Genomic DNA, 19,464 nt, shown 5'->3' on the forward strand with positions numbered 1-19,464 from the left:
TGTGTTGGCAAGGAAGAGTGCAGGATTCCATTTGTGTAATGTGACAATTAGCGGAGGGTTGTCCTCTTTGTCAGGGCTACATTTAGCCTGTGCTGCATTGTGAAAATAATTCTATACTTAGCACCTACATCATCAAGATTTCTGGGAGTATTTTGTGCAATGAGTTGGTTTATAGAGTGTAGTCACATGTTGTAGATAAATATAGCAGTCAATCTGCATTATCATAAAGCAAAGAGCAATTCAGTAAACGGTCAGTTGATTTACAATTTTTATTTACTGGGTTTAAATCCCAGATAATATCGGCCAGTATGGGCACTTTGAATAATACCACAAAATCTGTGACATCTATCTAAATAAATGGACGGGAACCTTTTTTTAACACGATATCTGAATGACTGATGAGACGAGTGTTTGTCTACTCTTCTCCCTAATCTTCCTGTTAGATTTCCTCACTTTACATGTAAAATTGTCTGACAGCATTAACAAGAAATTAACTGGCCCTCCACCCTTGGGTCTAGAATTATAGTCATCCCAATAGAAGACTTCCTACCAGTAGTGAACTCTTCGACACTGCAATCAGATATTTTAGTTAAGATGTGGGGGAGGGGGGGCAATGGAAAATTCCACTCAGATTCCCTCCAGCGATTGAAACAAGGCCAGGAGGTCACAAGGACCATGCGTACAAGATAAAATGTGGAACTGTTCTACACTCAGTGCAACCATGTTATCTGCTCTTTCCCAACTCAACCCCACCCAACTGTTGAAATCAGCTACCACAGCAGGGCCTGCCTGGTCAATATGGCTCTGTGCGGTATTTCAATGCATTTTGTAATCAGATAATGACCAGTTCACTCTCTCAAACAGACAATGCAGTTGAGCACGATATTCAAAGTGACAGGTCCTGTTAATTGACAAACATCAAACATTTATCTATTATCTTTATTTGCTTTCACAGAAATGTAACACATTGAAAATTTGTAAACAGATCACTTACATATTTAAATACTTTGAATGCTAGGGGTTTTATGTTGCACTGATGCTGCAGTTATAGTGCAAGCTCAGTCTGAAATTGCTTTCTGGGCAGACATGATAACAGAATGAAGTGTAGTGAGAGCCCCTGAAAGAAGCAGTTTCAATCCACTCCATTTCAGAATTGGTTCAGATGTTCATGTCTGCTACACAGTCCAAGTTTAGCATCTGTGCAGAGTGCTTTCAGCTTTGCATTGACATTAAACTCAGGGAGTGTAAATACAATGTTCCATATTTATTCTGCTCTTATAAACCCTTTAAAAGCAGGATTCAAATTTTTAAGCTCACATTCAAATGTACTTAATTTACCCTGGTTTCAGTGTAACCAGAAGACAGTGTTCCAAAGAGAGTTCAGAAGACATATTTTGACACATTCAGTGTGGTGGCCAATCACAGAAGAATTGCACCAAGAGGCCTTAACAATGTTCACAGAAAAAGAGTGAGTTAGGGGACCCAGGACAAGGTTAATTATCCTTCATCTTGCGCTCTTTTTTAGCTCTGGCTGCCATAATGGGAAAGAAGAGACTTGGAATCAAGGTTCGCATGTAAACTGCGACTGTTGGCAGTAACCCTGCGAGCAGGACATCCTTCTTCCTCCTGCAAACAGCAGTGAGGACAGCTTCAGCAACAACACAAGGCTCGGAGCCTTCCGCCGTACTCTTGTCCATCACTGGTTTAAAGAGAAGAAAAATAAGTCAATATAATGTGCCTGGTCACCAATCCGCAACATTTCTCATGCAATCTTTCCAAAGACTTTACTATTAAATTAAGAAATCTCACTATTGGGCTGAGGCTCAAAGTGCAGAACACCGCTGAGGTTTGAGAGTAAGAAAGACAAGGCAGTGGATCAAGTAGTAGGAAAAGAACAGAAACTTTTACAAATGGTGGATGCCTCATCATGTCTCCCAGTACTCTTCCACTCTTCATAAACTTAAGCTCACCCTAATCTCTTCCGCCCATATCCTAAATTGTTCCATGTCCTATGCTCATTGATCTACATTGCATCCCAGAACAACAATGCCTCAATGTAAAAATTCTCATCCTGGTGTTCAAATCCCTCCTTGGCCCTGCCCCTCGCGGCTCTTGTAACCTCCTCCAGACCTATAACGCTCTGAGATCTCTGTATTCCACCAATTCTGGCCTCTTCTATATCCTCATGTTTCTTGGGTTCAACACTGGCAGCTGTGTCTTCAGCTGCCTAAACTCTTAAGCTCTGGAATTCCTTCCCTAAACCTTTCTGCCTCTCTCTCTCCCCTCTTTTGAGTCTTCTTAAAATCCACCTATTTCACCACCACCTTTGGCTCAGTGTCAATTTCTGTTCTGGTAACTTCCCTATGAAATGCCTTGGGGTTTTTCTTACTGCATTGAAGGTACTATATCAATGCAAGTTGTGGTTGCTTCACGCAAGAGTTGCCTTGAAAAGCAGTGACTGATGTGCATAGAAATGACACAGCTATCTTGCGCCATTTAATTGACTCCTGGGACCCATTTATGTTGTCATACTCATAGCAATAATTATGTTATAGACACTGGCACTGACCTATTACTAAAGGAGATCCTCACAATGCACAGTACAATTCAAAGTGATTGAAAGCATACCGCCATACTTGGATCCATTTCCAGTGACTGCATTCAGGGAAAGGTTGGTACGGATGTATCCTGGGCTAACTATGGTCACCTTAACTTCGTACTGCTCCACCTCTGCGCGTAGGCAGTCAAAGAAGGCTTGGGTGGCGTGTTTAGACGCCGCATCTAGAATGAAATCCAGTTAGGAACACTTTGATTCCATATAATCCAGGAATTTAACAAAAAGGATAATATGTGCCGGTAACCTTAAAATTACCCATCTAAAGGCAACTATTGGAATGCATCAGATCAGAATAATATAGTATGGTGAACTTTTTCATACAATCTAAATATGAATACAGTGTCTGACCAGTTCAAACAATGGCCCAGATTTTTCTCAAAAGAATAACAGAATCTGAACAATACACTGTTATCCATGTGTAAATTCACAAGCAGCTTGTGATGAAGCTTGTGACAAGCTGATTTGTGAATCGCCACTAGTTGCCGGCTGATTTGTGTTGCTCTGCCGTCAGCTTTGCAAAAATTGCAGCTTACCCTCAAACTCCAAGTTTCATGAAGTTGCTGTATTTGTATATTAATTGCCCATTAAATGTGCCACAGAAAATTAAATCTAGTGATTAATAGTGTTTAACCCTTTTAACAAGGTAATAATTGTTAATGACTGGCAATGAACCTCTCATGCCCAGAAAGTGAACAAAATAAGCATGGAGTTTCATTCCTTAAGGTTGTGAATTATTTTAAGAAATTTTAATGACGTCAATTTTTTTCTGACTTTTCCTTTCTGTCTCTTTTTCTCTGTCAAACCAGAGTTTCATTCTGTACCTTATATGATTCTAATTCACAATCCTTCTCAGTCCTTCCTTTTTATTTCTCAATCCTTTAATCTCAGTGGTTAAGGAGATAGATTGTTGGTCCTGTCATTCACCAAAGTCCCAGGTGCCCCATTTTCCTCACCACAAAGTTAGTAGCTGGCACTTTGAGCAACTTTGTTAGCCCAGTTTATGAAAATCTAAACATGCATAGCTAAGAGAGACCCCACTCCATCAAAATCTGGTTCCATGTATACACCAGAGCCAGAAATTATCTAGTTAATGTATATGCCACCCAATTATACTAGTGAATGAAATGTACATGAAACAGTATTCGATGATTGCTACGCCATACTTACAAGCAGATCGAAATGGAATTGCTATTTTCCCTTGGACGCTACTAATCACTACGACATGTCCACTTCTTCTCTGCACCATGGAAGGGAGAATGGCTGCAATGTTAAGTGATTTGAAGAGTTAAAGCATTTCATTGCAGTGCCTTACACACTGGGTGAGCTTCCCAGTCAGCAGCTCTTGCCAGTGAATCTGATACAACTGTTACTCCTTCGCTGTGGGCACCCTCATATACATGAATATATAGACTGTACAGAACGACCCTCACAAGCAGCAGTTACACAAGCCAGCATGAAAAATATAATAGAACCAGCTCAGGCTCTGTACTGTGTCCTTGGTTCAGGCGATAGAAAATTTCTGAGCAGTTCCCCCAGTAACAGTGAGTTTGTCCTGTGTGTTGATGAGACCTCAAACCAGTTTCCCTCTAAGCCACACATTATCCTGAATTTCAACTATATCACCGTTCCTTTACTGCCACTGGGGCAAAATCCTGGAACTCCCTCCCTAACCCTTCTTATACCTACACCACGTGGACTGCAGCGGTTCAAGAAAGTAGTTCATCATCACCTTCTTTAGGGCAATTAGGGATCAGCAATAAATGCAGGCCTTGCCAGCATTGGTCACATCCCGAAAGCGAATAAGTTAATTTCAGTCTCCAGTGTAAAACAAGTTGCTGATTCACTATCACTGCTGAAGATCAGTATCACTCAAAATATTTTTTAAAAGAGGAATTTCCTGACCTGTGGGATCTGTTGTTTTTAATGAGCAAAACCAAAGCAACCATTGAAAAAGATTGATGTTCAACTTTCTAGAGTGTATCAAAACTTTTGCAGATGTGGCATAAAAGTGAACAACTTAATCCCATTTTACAATCTGGAGACAAGACATTTCTCATGCTTCTGGTGCTACAGCACCATCTAGTGGTTACCCATAATAAAACCACAGAACCCCACTGGTGTTACTACGTTTTTCTCCCCTAATCCCCTGATGAGGTTGATTGGTGTTGAACTGCAGTTCCCAGGTATCAGAAAGATGTAGTTCCTTGCTTAATTGCCCATTCAAACGTGAGTGTGTACAGTGAACGTTGGTAATTATCTGACTGCGGAGGGAATCCCAGCTGATCGCAATCCGACCTTCACCCGACTGGTATGTAGACCTGCATTTTGCAGCAAGGATCAGTGGATAGTAATTGGGAATAGGAAGCCCAGCTGATTTCACTCCCACGCCCCCCTATACTTGGGCCCTATAGCCAATTGTAGTACCCTAAAGAAAGACTTGCATTTGTATAGCACTTTTCACACCCACATGACATCCCAAAGCACTTTGCAGTAAATGATGTACTATTGAAGTATAGTCACTGCTGAAGCGTAGGATATGCAGCAGCCAATTTGCAGACAGCAAGCTCCAGCAAACAGCAATGTCTTAGTGACCAAATAACATTTTAGCAATGTTGGTTGAGGGATAATTATTGGCCAATAGACAAGGGATAACTCCCCTGTTCTTCAAACAACTGCTAGGGGATCTTTCACAGAATCACGGAATTATAACAGTGTAGAAGGAAACCATTCAGCCCATTGTGTCTGCACTGGTTCTCTGAGCATTTTAATTTAGTGCCAATCTCCTGCCTTTTCTGCGTAACTCTGCACGTTGTTTCTATTTAGATAATCATCCAATGCCCTCTTGAATGCCTCGATTGAACCTGCCTCCACCACACTTCCAGGCAGAGCATTCCAAACCCTAGTTACTCACTGTGTGAAAAAGCCTTTTCTCACCTCACATTTGCTTCTTATGCAAAACACTTTAAAACTGTGCCCTCTGGTTCTCAATCCTTTTACGAGCGGGAACAGTTTCCCCCTATCTACTCTGTCCTGCCCTCTCACGATTTTGACAACTTCTATCAAGTCTCCTCTTAGCCTTCTCCTCTCCAAGGAAAACAGTCCCAACTTCTCCAATCTTTCCTCATGACTGAAGTGTCTCATCCCTGGATCCATTCTCGTAAACCTCTTCTGTACTGTCTCCAATTTGTTCACATCCTTCCTATAGCGTGGCGCCCAGAACTGTACACAATACTCCAGCTGAGGTCTAACCAGTGTCTTATATAAGTTCATCATAACCTCCCTGCTCTTATACTCTATGCCCCTATTAATGAATCCTAGAATACTGTATACTTTAGAAACAGCTCTCTACCTGTCCTATCACCTTTAATGACTTATGTACATATACACCCAGGTCTCTCTGCTCCTGCACACCCTTTAGAGTAGTATCCTTTATTTTATACTGTCTCTCCATATTCTTTGTACCAAAGTGTATCACCTCACACTTTTCTGCTTTGAACTTCATCTGCCACCTATCTGCCCATTCCACCAATGTTTCAATGTCCTTTTGAAGTTCTACACTGTCTCCTCACAGCTTACAATTCTCCCAAGTTTTGTGTCGTCCACTAACTTTGGAATTGTCCTCTGCACACCAAGATCTAGATCATTTGTATATATCAGGAAGAGCAAGGGTCCCAATACCGACCCCTGGGGAACTCCACTACAAACCTTCTTCCAGCCCGAAAAATACCCGTTAACCACTATTCTATGTTTCCTATCCCTCAGCCAATTTTGAATCCAGGTTGCTATTGTCCCTTTTATTCCATGACCTATAACTTTCCTCACAAGTCTGTTGTGTGGCACTGTATCAAATGCCTTTTGGAAATCCATATACACCACATCAACGGCCTTGCCCTCATCAACTATCTCTGATACTTTTTCAAAAAACTCCAGCAAATTAGACACGATTTTCGTTTAACAAATCCATGCTGACTCTTCCGAATCAATCCAAATTTTTCCATGTGACTACTGATTCTATCCCAAATAATTGTTTCTAGAAGTTTCCCCACCACCGAAGTTAAACTGACTGGTCTGTAATTGCAGGGCAGATCTTTACAACCTTTTTTGAACAAGGGCGTAATGTTTGCAATTTTCCAGTCCTCTGGCACCTCCCCCAAATCCAGGGAACATTGAAAGATTATTGCCAGTGCCTCTGCAATTTCCACTCTCATTTCCTTCAGTATTCTTGGATGCATCTCATCCGGTCACAGTGCCTTATCAACTTTAAGTACCGACAGCTTAACCAATGCCTCCTCCTTATCAATTTTAAACCTTTCCAGTGACTGAATTTCCTTCTCTGTCACCATGGCCTGGGCGGCATCTACCTTGTAGGTAAAAATAGATGCAAAGTATTCATTTAACACCTCAGCCATGCCTCTTGCCTTTATGTGTAAATCCCCTTGTTGGTCCCTAATCGGCCCTACTCCTCCTTTTACCACCCTTTTACTATTGATGGGCTTATAGAATACTTTGGGATTTCTTTTTATGTTAGCTGCCAGTCTTTTTTCATAATCCTTCTTTGCTTCTAGTATTTGCTTTTTCACATCCCTTCTGAACCTTCTGTATTCAGCTTGGTTCTCAGTTGTATTTGCTACCTGACACCTGTTGTAAGCACACTTTTTCTTCTTTCACTTAATTTCTATCTCCTTTGTCATCCCAGGATCTCTGGACTTGTTTGTCCTACCCTTCCTTTTTGAATGAATATACCTTGACTGTGCCCAAACCAGCTCCTCTTTGAAGGTAGCCCATTGTTCAGCTACTGTTTTACCCGCCAGCCTTTGGTTCCAGTCTACCCGGCCCAGCTCCGTTCTTGCCCCATTGAAGTCCGCTCTGTGCTAGTTGATTATTCTTACTCTGGATTGACCAATATCCTTTTCCACCATAATCCTAAACCTTACGATACAATGATCACTGACCCCTAAATGTTCCCCCACTGTCACTCGATCTACTTGGCCCGCCTCACCAAGAGCCAGGTCTAGCTGTGCCTCCTTTCTTGTTGGACTGGAGACATACTGCCGTAGGAAATTTTTCTGAACACGATCTAGGAACACTTGTCCCTCACTGCGCCTTACACTACCACTATCCCAGTCTATATACAGGTAATTAAAGTCCTTCATTATAACTACAATGTTTATACCTCTCTGTAATTTCCATGCAGATTTGTTCCTCTATATCCTTCCCACTAGCTGGTGGTCTATAGATTACACCAAGCAATGTAACTGCACTCTTCTTATTCCTTAGCTCTAGCCAAATTGATTCTGTTCTTGAATCCTCTGACACATCCTCTATCTCGAGTACTGCAATACTCTCCTTAACCAAAAACACCACCTCACCTCCTTTTTTCTCTTTCCTATCTTTTCTGAACACTTTGTAACCAGGAATATTTAGCACCCAGATCTGCCCATCCTTAAGCCAGGTCTCCATTATCGTCACAACATCATAATCCCACAAGGCAATCTGTGCCTGTAACTCTCCAATTTATTAGCTATACTCCGTGCATTCACATACATGCAGTGTGACCCTGATATAGACTTCATTACTTGCTCCCTTACTCTGACTCCAGCTATTAGATTACTGTTCTCTATTTTAGTGCTATCTGCCTCTCTCCCAACATTCCGTGCACCCTGCTATTACTTTCTAATATTCTCTCCTGGTTCCCAAATCCCTGCTGAATTAGTTTAAACCCTCCCAACAGCACTAGCAAAACGACCCGCAAGGAACTCAGTCCCGGGTCTGTTCAGATGCAACTCATCCAGCTTGTACTGGTGTCATCTCCGCCAGAGCCAGTCCCAGGAATCTAAAGCCTCTCCTGCACCATCTTTCCAGCCATGCATTCATCTGTCTCATCTTCCTATTCATGTACTCACTTGATGTGGCACTGGGAGTAATCCGGAGAATACTACTTTAGAGGTCCTGCTTGCTCATTTTCTACCTAGCTCCCTAAATTCCGATTGCAGGACCATATGTCCCTTCCTACCTATGTTGTTAGTACCAATGTGGACCATGACCTCTGGCTGTTCACCCTCCCCCACAAGAATGTCCTGCAGCCGTCTGCGGCATCCTTGACCCTAGCACCAGGGAGGCAACAAACCATCCTGGAGTCACGTTGACCACCGCAGAAACGCCTGTCTGCTCCCCTAACTAAATAATCCCCTATCAGGACTCTTCGTCCTGCCCTCCTATACAACTGGGCTACCCGTGGTGCCACGAGCTTGGCTCTTGCTACACTCCTCCAAGGATCCCTCGCCCTCACCGCTATCCAGAATGGAAAACCGGTTAGTGAGCGGGACCTCCGGGGGCTCCTACACTACCTGCCTGTTTCTTTGGACTGCCTGGTGGCACCCATTCTCTACCTGCCTGCTTTCCCCTAACTTGCAGTGTGACCACCTCTCTGAACGTGCTATCCACGTAGTTCTCTGCCTCACGGATGCACCTCAGTGACTCCAGCTGCTGCTCAAGCTCTGAAACATGGAGCTCAAACTTGTGCAGCCGGTGTCACTTCCTGTATGTGGGCTCGTCTGGGTCACGAGAAATGTCCACGGGCATTCCGCTTGGCTGAGCTGTCCTGCCATGCCATAACCTTAAACTTTTAAATGCTACTTAATAAACCTTACCAAAAGGTACAGTTCCTACTTCATTCTAAACCTTAGGAATAGAATAAACCTTAAACACTTACTAGACACTCACCAAACAGCTACCTTCTTCTCCAACCAATCAAATTGCTTCTTCCCTGTGATGTTACAATGTGTTTTTTTTCACTCTCCTTTTGAAGTCAGTGTGGGCCGGTCCCGAGCAGCTGACAGGTCCACCTCTCCGACCGCTCTTCCTGAAGGTGAGTGACATAGGCCCTGTTCCCCGGGCTCCCCACTCTGTATATCTCCCGCAGGTCCACCTCTCCGACCGCTCTTCCTGAAGGTGAGTGATGTAGGCTGCGCTCCCTGGGCTGTATTTATTCTCTCCCCGCTCTACGTATCTCCTGCAGGTCCAGCTCTCCGACCGCTCTTCCCGAAGGTGAGTGATGTCAACATGAGAGGGAAGATGGCTTCAGTTTAACATCTCACCTGAAAGGCGGCAGTTCTGACAATGCAGCGCTACCTCAACACTGATCTGGGAGTGTCAGCCTAGGTCGGGTGCTGAAGTCTGCAGAATGCAACCAGAACCTACAATCAACTGACTCAGATGCGAGTATGCTATTACTGGAACACTACACCAGCTGAGATCAGCTTTCTCAGCACAGACTGACTGAACATCTTCTTCCTCCAGTAACAAAGTATGTGGTGTATTTGCCCACTTGGCCTCTGGTGGAGCTGTTCCTTAAACATTCTGACAGTGATCAAATCGGAGCCAGGATTCAGAACAAAAACAGTTTAGTCACTGTTCCTTCAATAATAGTGACATATCTAATGCTTCACATTTACAGAATAGCACAGCATTAAGGGGTACATGTTGGAAGCTAACATAGTGGCCTAAAAAGCTGCCAGACAGATAGCAGGAAAGGGGCTTTATCTGCCATAGGTCAGTGGGTAGTCTCTTGACTTTGAGTCTGGAGCATGAAATCTAGTCTGGCACTCCACTGCAGTACTGAGGGAATGCTGCACAGTCAGAGGGGCTGTCTTTCAGGTGAGACATTAAACCTAGGCTTCTGTCCTCTCAGCCAGATCTAAAAGATTCCATGGTGCTATTACAAAGAAGAGCAGAAGAGATCTCCTCAGCGTCCTAGCCAATAATTGTCCCCCAACCAACATCACTAAATCAGACTATCTGGTCATTATCGCACTGCTGTTTTTTGGGATCTTGATGTGTGCAAATTGGCTGCCGTATTTCATACATTACACCAGTAACTCCACTTCAAAAGTACTTTGCTGTCTATAAAATACTTTGGGACATCCTGAGGACATGAAAAGTGCTAAATAAATGCAAGACTTCCTTTTCTCTGCCTCTTCCCACACTGCGCTAGCCTCTGATTTCAACTCTCCTTTTAATGAAGGGGAGGGGGGATGTCACACAAAACACAGAGCGGGCCTCATCCCAGGTCATTTTCACCTCTCTCTTCCAGAATGGTTATGGAACAATGCTTACAGAGAACTGACATGTATATGCCTCCATCCTCTTAAGTGTGTAGATTTGGGTTTGAGGAGGGGACTTAGAAACCAGGATCAATAATAAAGGAAAACACACAGACCTAAAAGCTAACAAGGTGATACCTTTTGTTAAAGCAACAGGTCCAAAATAGTTGGTATTCATCACGTCTTTATCAACGCCAATGGCAGTGTCCAGGATGTTGCCTCGGTAACTGATCCCTGCATTATTTATTAGCACATCCACTTGGCCAAAGCAATTAAGAATCTCTTCTGCGCTGCTTCTCACTGTGTCCAAGTCCGCCAGGTCAAAGGTTACCACGTGAGGCGTGTGTGTCTGTGAAAACAACCCAAACACACAGCGAAAAATTTAAACACATCCATTTTTTGTATCCATTGTATGTAACTCGGAATACTGGGGAAAACCGGGAAAGAAAAATGTGTTGTGTGGGCTGCAATGGGGATGGGACAGAGCTTCCTCATCACAAACCACGTACTGAGTAATATATGAGAGAAGCAATAACAGACTATCAATAATACTTGACACTATTACTAACCAGCTTTTAACTTTTCCCTGAACCCTAAGGTAAGGCTAAAGCCATGAAAACACTTCCTGGAATTTAAAAACAGTCTGTTTTCTTATATGGGGTTTGGTTAGTTTCTAGTTTATTTCACTGTTGGCAGCAACCATCAGAACTTGTCTGACATTTTTTAAAGAACTAATAAAGGTTGTTAAAAATTAGGAAAGGGCTTGATAGGGCAGAAGTAGAGAAATACATTTCCATTTGTGGGGGGAGCCATAAACTTAAGATAGTTACTGATAAATCCAACAAAGCATTCAGGAGAAACTGCTTTCCCAGAGGCTGGTTAAAATGTGGAACTTGCTACCACAGAGAGTGGTTACAGCGGCATTTAAGAGAAAGCCATGTACGTACACAGGAAAGAAAGGAATAGAAGCATATGCTAATAGGGTTAGATGAAGTAGTGGTGGGATGAGGTTTGTGTGCAGCATAAACGCCAGTATAGACCAGCTAGACTAAATGGACTCTTTCCTTATGTGAATGCTTCATAATTTTAAGACTACATGCCTGTGATGCTCCTTGGGACATTTTATTACATTAAAAGCGCAATATTAAATCAAGTTGTTGTTGTTGTTGACACCACATAGCAGTGTTTGTCTGGCATGAGAACATGGATAAGCCAGAACTTGACCCAGCTCAGCAGTGGGAAGACTGGAACCACTGTGTTCGGTCCCTGCTAGCCTCTCTGCTTCCTTCTCACAAACTCCCAACTCCCTCCTTGGCGTCTCCTTCAAACCAAACAAGACCTCGGCTTTCTGTTTGACGATGGGATGAGCTTTAAACCCCAAACCTACCTGTCACCGAGACTGCCTACTTCTATCCCAATGACACTGCCCACCTCCCCACGCAGCTGTGACCCCACCCCCGCCCCTTACACATGTCATTGCTTCCCATCCTCTTCAAACTCCAACTTGTCCAGAGCTTTCTCACCTTTCCACAATAAAGGCTGAATTTTCCCAGCCCCGTGGTGATGTGAGGCAGGGGAGGGGAGAGCTGAGACAGGACAGCTCCCAGAAGCACTCCCACAGCAGGGCAAGTTTCCTATGGATGCCCTGGGAAATGGATCGGCTGCCTACTGCACAGAGAGTACAATTTAAGCCAATTTAAATAGTTAAGGCCCCAACTAGGGGTGATTTTGAGAGCATTTTGCTGTCAGCGGATCAGCCACCCCATTGTGCTGGCATCCACCAGCTTCATAGAGGCAGCCTCCCTGCAGCAGTCCAGGGGGCCAACAGAGATGGAGGCTCCACCGCGCTGTGAGGGGGCCACCAGCTGGAAAGACAGCTCCAACAATCCGGCTGGAACGCTTTCGCCCCCAATCTGAGGGGCCTGCTGCTATCCCTCCTCTACAATAATTCATTACCCTTACACCTCCAAGGGCTCCTATCTGTCTCAGCAGCCTCCCCCCTCGCCTGCTGGGGCTGTCGAGTCTGTAGGGCTACTTCCCCTGTGAGTCGGCTGGCAACATTGGGAGTCTGCTAAAGGACGGCAAACATGGAGGTGGCCAATTACAAGGCCACTTCTGGGGAAAATAATTTCGCTCGTCTGGCTCCCGGCTATTACGAGCTCGGGATCCCCCTTTGGTCCCGATGTCAGAATCTTGAAGGCCGCAGGAAAATCTTGCCCCACAGCCAATAGTCCTGTCTACACTGACATACACTGGCTCCCTCTTTACCCCCCACTCCATCCCACTAACATTAAAATCCCCACTCAAGCATCATGGGTTGTATTTTGCATCAACTAGCATCCAACTACATTTCAAACACTTACAGAAGTTCTTCACCATTACTGCTAGATTATTCCAAATTTTTAATCACCATTTGAGTGAAATCTTTCTTTATTTGTACATCTGATTTAAACTTACTTTCTCTCTTGTCCTGCTAGCCTGGGTCACACAGTAATATGCTGATATCCCCACATTGGGAGCAGTTACATAGACATAGAAACTAGGAGGAGTAGGCCATTCGGCCCTTCAAGCCTGCTCCACCATTCAATATGATCATGGCTGATCCTCTATCTCAATGCCATACTCCCGCTTTCTCTCCGTACCCCTTGATGCCCCTAATATCCAAAAAATTATCAATTTCTTTCTCGAATATACTCAGTGATCCGGCTCCACAGCCTTCTGTGATAGAGAATTCCACAAGTTGACCACCCTCTGACTGAAGAAATTTTTCCTCATCTCAGTCCTAAATGGCCTGCCCCGTATCCTGAGGCTGTAGTCCCTGGTTCAAGACTCCCCAACCAGGGGAAACATCCTCCCCTGGATGTCTAGCCCTTTTAGAATTTTATACATTTCAATCAGATCCCCTCTCATTCTTCTAATCTCAAGTGAGTACAGGCCCAGTCAAACCAATCTCTCCTAATACAAAAGTCCTGCCATCCCCGGTATCAGCCTAGTGAACCTTCACTGCACTCCCTCTATGGCAAGTATATCCTTTCTTAGGTAGGGACACCAAAACTGCATGCAATACGCCAGGTGTGGTCTCATCAAGGCCCTGTATTACTGCAGTAAGACATCCCTACTTCTGAACTCAAATTCTCTTGGAATGAAGACCAACATACCATTTGCCTTCCTAATTGCTTGCTGCACCCGCCTACTTACTTTCATTGACTGGTGTACAAGGACACCCAGATCCCTTTGTACATTCACATTTCCCAATATATCACCATTTAAATAATACTCTGCCCTTCTGTTTTTCACACCGAAGCGTATAGCTTCACATTTATCCACGTTATACTGCATCTGCCATGTGTTTGCCCACACACATAACTTGTCTAAATCGCCCTGAAGCCTCCTTGCATCCTCCTCTCAACTCACAACCACACCCAGTTTTGTGCTGTCAGCAAACTTGGAAATATTGCATTTGGTTTCCTCATCCAAGTCATTTATATATATCGTGAATAGCTAGGGCCCGAGGACTGATCCCTGTGGTACACCACGAGTCACCGCCTGCCATCCGGAAAAAGACCCATTTATTCCCACTTTCTGTTTCCGGTCTGTCAACCAATTCTCAATCCATGCCAGCATATTACCCCCAATCTCATGTGTTTTAATTTTGCCCACTAGCCTCTTATGTGGGACCTTATCAAAAGCCTTCTTGAAATCTAAATACACCACATCCACTGGTTCTCCCTTATCTATTCTACTAGTTACATCCTCAAAAAACTCAGTAGATTTGTTAAGCATGATTTCCTTTTCATAAACCCATGCTGACTTTGTCTGATCCTGTTAATGCTTTCCAAGTGTTCTGTTACCACGTCTTTTATAACAGACGCTAGCATTTTCCCCACTACTGATGTTTACTGATGTTAGGCTAGCTGGTCTGTAATTCGCTGTTTTTTCTCTCTCTCCTTTTTTAAATAGTGAGGTTACATTTGCTGCCTTCCAATTTGTAGGAACTGCTCCAGAGTCTATAGAATTTTGGAAGATGACCACCAATGCATCCAATATTTCCAGGGCCACATCCTTTAGTACTCTGGGATGTAGATTATCAGGCCCTGGAGATTTTTCAGCCTTTAACCCTATTAATTACTCTAGCACCATTTTTTTTCACTAGTACTGATCTTCTTCAATTCCTCCCTCTCACTAGACCCTTGGTTCCCTAACATTTCTGGGAAATTATTTGTGTCCTCTTTTATGAAGATAAAACCAAAATATGCGTTTAATTCTTCTGCCATTTCTTTGTTCCCAATTATTATTTCCCCTGTTTCTGACTGTAAGGGACCCATGTTTGTCTTCGCTAATCTTTTTCTCTTCACATATTTATAGAAGCTTTTACAGTCAGTTTTTATGTTCCTTGCAAGTTTACTCTCATACTCCATTTTCTCCTTCTTGATCAATCTTCTTGTCCAATTTTGCTGAATTCTAAACTGCTCCCAATCCTTAGGCTTGCTGTTTTTTCTGGCAATTTTATATGTCTCCTCTTTGGATCTAATACTATCCCTAATTTCTTTTGTAATCCATGGTTGAGCCACTTTTCACCCACACCAATCTAGAAAAAGAGCTATAGCTCACTCACAGCCTCAAAAAGGTTGAGGCAGTCCGAACCCAACAATAACCCTGATATTATGGAAACTTTGGAACTCTTTTTCAATCTGGGTTTGGCTCATTTCATAGCAGGGGGCATGGAGCGTAAAGTCCAAAAACAGGACATTCAGCCCAACATATCCATGCTGGTTTATGCTCTACAACAGCCTCCACCCACCTCTATTTCATCCTGTCCCATCAAACATTCTACTATTCCTTTCTCCCTCGTGTATTTAGCTAGCCTCCCCTTAAGTACGTCTGTGGCATTTGCCTCAACCAGTCCAATGTGGTACCAATAACCACTCACTGGATAAAGAAGATTCTCCCTAATTTCTAACTGAATTTATTAGTGACCATCTGATTTTTATGACTCCTGTCTTTGGACGACCCTAACTAACATGTACTATTACTTGTATCTCACAGAACTCCTTACCTTTTTCTTGTCATTCACCATTACTGTTAGCTCCTTCACGAGTTCCTCCAGCTTCTGCTTATTTCGTCCACACAATATCAGCCTGGCACCGGCTGCATGGAAAACTCTGGCGCACTCTGACATGGAAAACAAAGATAATTGGTTTTAGCTTCAACAGCAACAACACTCACATTTATATAATGTTGTTAATGTAGTAAAACATTCCAAGGTGCTTTACAGGGCGTTAGCAAAGAAAATTCGACACCGAGCCACATAAGGCAATATTCGTGTCAATGTATCAGTACTTACATTGTCAAGGTCCAATAACAATCTTCTTGTTGACTGGCAATTACATTGTATAGCAATTACACTGTTAAAACAACTGCATTGTTAAAACAGGTGATGGGCATTGATTCACCTATATATGTATACGGCTGTAACACTCCAGTATGGAAGGGACTGGGACAGATGGCCACACTGAAGAGCTGGTTTGAGAATAAAGACTAGCTTTGGACTCAACCTTCCACAACAAGCACTTATTGTGACTAACAATTAGGACAGGTGACCACAGGTTCAGTCTAAACATTCTAAAGAGTGTCTTAGAGGAGAAAGGAGTAGATAAGTTCAGGGAGGGAATCCCAGAGTTTAAGAGCTAGGCTGCTGTTAGAAAATAGAGATCGTTTAAGTAAGTTGTATTAGTGTTTGTAGATGTTGGGAATGAGTTTTAACTTTAAAGTTTAAGTTTGATTTGTACTTCTGCATCTGTATGTTAAGAAAGGTCAAATGGAGTTTTAGTTTCACTTTAAAAGGGTGCTTGCATTTCTAATGAGGTTTTTAATGAATTTTGCAGCTAGGTTAAACAAACAATGGTAGAAGAATTGAACTATTGCCTAGCAACAGGAAGCCAGAGAGGCAGGTCCCTCCCACAGACACACACACAAGACAAGAAATAGCAGTTTTGATTTGGAAGCTGTGGGATTCAGTTGTTTTTTTTTAAAGTTGCTGCCAGGAGAGACTAGAGCAAAGGGGACAGATAGCCAGTCTCGAGCTAAGGAAAACCCCAAAAATCCAGGGGAGTGGAAGAGGGGAAAGTCCAAAGAAGACCTTCTAGTCAAAGGAAGGGCAGGAACCTGGAAAAAGGTCCTGTTAAGTGAAGTTAAGAGTGAGGGGCATAGAGAAAGGCTCCAAGCTTCAGATTTAAAGAGAAAAAAGCTGCAGAAAGCAAGTTTAAAGCAAGAACAGTTTGCAAGAGGATGGCTGAAGGTCTGTAGCTCTTCGCTATGGGCATGTGAAGCAGTGATGTACTGTTGACGGCTGAGTCGGTGAGAGAGAGTGCGTGGAAGACGGCTTGAATGCATGCAGTGACCCAGGGGAGAGGAACATCAGATGGAGAGTTTGAAACCCACGAGGTGAACCCTTGCAGAAGGCATCTGAGAGAAAGCGTTGGTTTGGGAGAGGATTCCAAAGTGAGGCCTAGAGAGTGGAGATTGGAAACCGCTGTGTGAAAGACAGAGTTCAGTGAGACTGGTTGGCTCTGATTGAGGTGACATCTGTCACTTGGTTTCAAAGTGTGGTGTGTCTGACCACAGGTTGCTATAGGTTTACACGGACTGGGTACTTACTGTGAACATTAAAGTATAAAATAGCTTTTGTAACTTTTGTTATCCTTACAAATCTGTATATATCTGTATAGTTGTGGGTGAAGGAGTAATGTAATATAGTTCATCTTTTCTTGTTGAATAAATGTTTTATACTTTTGTTAAAAGTTCATCAGCTGACTCCTTTGACTCTGTTCAGAAGCTACTCTCCACATATCTAATCAAACAAAGTTAGGATCTATCGAGCTGGGTTCCACTCTGGGATCAGGCTTGTCCAGGAGTAACCTCAGCTGGGGATCATAACAGCTGCTGAAGGCTTAGTCATCAATGGAACGATTAAGCTTAACTGGGGCTCAAAAGGCCAAAGGTTTCTGCAAGAAGGCTGGCAGCAATGCAGTGGCCAGCTCCTGAACCTTCACCCCTGCCTCGTGGCAACATCACAATGCACTCCAGCATGTTATGTTGCTGCTCCACAAACAGATAGGATGGCTCCAATGAAAAATAATTGACACTCCTTCTAACTAATTCTGTTTATCTTACTTTCCAGTATAATTTATGTACTCTAGATTTTCACTTCCTAAAGATCGCTTACCAAAAGCTTTCAGGGTCTGTGTTGAGGGGGAGGGGGTCACCACAGATCTGACAGTGAAATCACATCTGCTTGTAAGGATCCATTGTAAAATGACACAGCATGGCATAGACACGACAGGCCCAATGATGACCTTCTGTGCTGTAACCATTCTATGAATCTATGACTTTGGCTAGCCTCCAGCCAACTCATAGGGAACAAAGGCCATAATGGTGCTGAATTGGCAAATTCACTCAGAGGACTCACATGGATAGCTGGCATGTGCAGTGGAAAAAGCTCACAACAAAGAGCAGGAAGGAGTGCTCTTCTGAGTTTGGGGTTGAAGCCCATGGCTGGGAGCACAATAGAATGAATTTGATCTGTGGTGCATCTTATCCACAGGGGTCTGATTCCGATAAAAACAAAAAGCTAAAAGCTACTGCGGATGCTGGAAATCCAAAACAAAAACAGAATTACCTGGAAAAACTCAGCAGGTCTGGCAGCATCGGTGGAGAAGAAAACAGTTGACGTTTCGACTCCTCATGACCCTTCAGCAGAACTGAAGTATAGTTAGGAGAGAGGTGAAATATAAGCTGGTCTAAGGTGGGGGGCGGGGGGAGAGAGAAGTTGAGGGTGGGGTGGTTGTGGGGACAAGCAAGCAGTGATAGGAGCAGATAATCAAAAGATGTCACAGACAAAAGGACCAAAGAGGTGTTGAAGGTAGTGATGTTATCTAAGAAAAGTGCTAATTAAGAATGGATGGCAGGATACTCAAGGTACAGCTCTAGTGGGGGTGGGGTGGAAAGACTAACAAAGTATTAGTTGTAGATTTAAAAATAATGGAAATAGGTGGGAAAAGAAGAATCTATATAAATTATTGAAATAAAAAGGGAGGGGGAAGAAACGGGGTGGGGATAGGGGGAGGGGGAGTTTAAGATCTAAAGTTGTTGAATTCAATATTCAGCCCGGAAGGCTGTAAAGTGCCTAGTCGGAAGATGAGGTGCTGTTCCTCCAGTTTGCGTTGGGCTTCACTGGAACAATGCAGCAAGCCAAGGACAGACATGTGGGCAAGAGAACAGGGTGGAGTGTTAAAATGGCAAGCGACAGGGAGGTTTGGGTCTTTCTTGCGGACAGACCGCAGGTGTTCTGCAAAGCGGTCGCCCAGTTTGCGTTTGGTCTCTCCAATGTAGAGGAGACCGCATTGGGAGCAACAAATGCAGTAGACTAAGTTAGGGGAAATGCAAGTGAAATGCTGCTTCACTTGAAAGGAGTGTTTGGGCCCTTGGACGGTGAGGAGAGAGGAAGTGAAGGGGCAGGTGTATGATTCCGATTTACTTAAATGCGTAACAAAAGTGTAGAAAGTGGTTCTGTTCCTCAGCACTGACATCCTTCATCATGATGAGTGTATTGACCCACAACACATTCAAACATTGATTAGGCCTCAGCAGAAGTACTGTGTCCATTTCTGGGCATCACACTTTAGGAAGGGTGTCAAGGCCTTTGAGAGGATGCTGAAGATATTTACAAGAATTGTACTAAGGATG

General features: G+C 43.5%; 1 protein-coding gene across 4 annotated transcripts in view; it reads right to left on the reverse strand.

Annotated features, from left to right (window-relative positions):
- Nucleotides 1-920: 920 nt before the first annotated feature.
- The window catches only part of dhrs7b (dehydrogenase/reductase (SDR family) member 7B), a 28,675-nt gene continuing 10,131 nt past the window's right edge, over nt 921-19,464 (reverse strand). For all 4 annotated transcript variants that reach the window (XM_078558598.1, XM_078558599.1, XM_078558600.1 and 1 more), the window contains exons 3-7: nt 15,776-15,891; nt 10,858-11,068; nt 3,785-3,877; nt 2,629-2,781; nt 921-1,699 (exon numbers count right to left, since the gene is read on the reverse strand). In XM_078558598.1, the coding sequence (XP_078414724.1) occupies nt 1,494-1,699; nt 2,629-2,781; nt 3,785-3,877; nt 10,858-11,068; nt 15,776-15,891 (779 nt within the window). In that variant the 3' untranslated portion in view covers nt 921-1,493. The remainder of the gene's footprint in view (nt 1,700-2,628; nt 2,782-3,784; nt 3,878-10,857; nt 11,069-15,775; nt 15,892-19,464) is intronic.

Source organism: Cetorhinus maximus, chromosome 15, assembly GCF_964194155.1.
Source record: "Cetorhinus maximus chromosome 15, sCetMax3.hap1.1, whole genome shotgun sequence".
Taxonomy (NCBI): domain Eukaryota; kingdom Metazoa; phylum Chordata; class Chondrichthyes; order Lamniformes; family Cetorhinidae; genus Cetorhinus; species Cetorhinus maximus.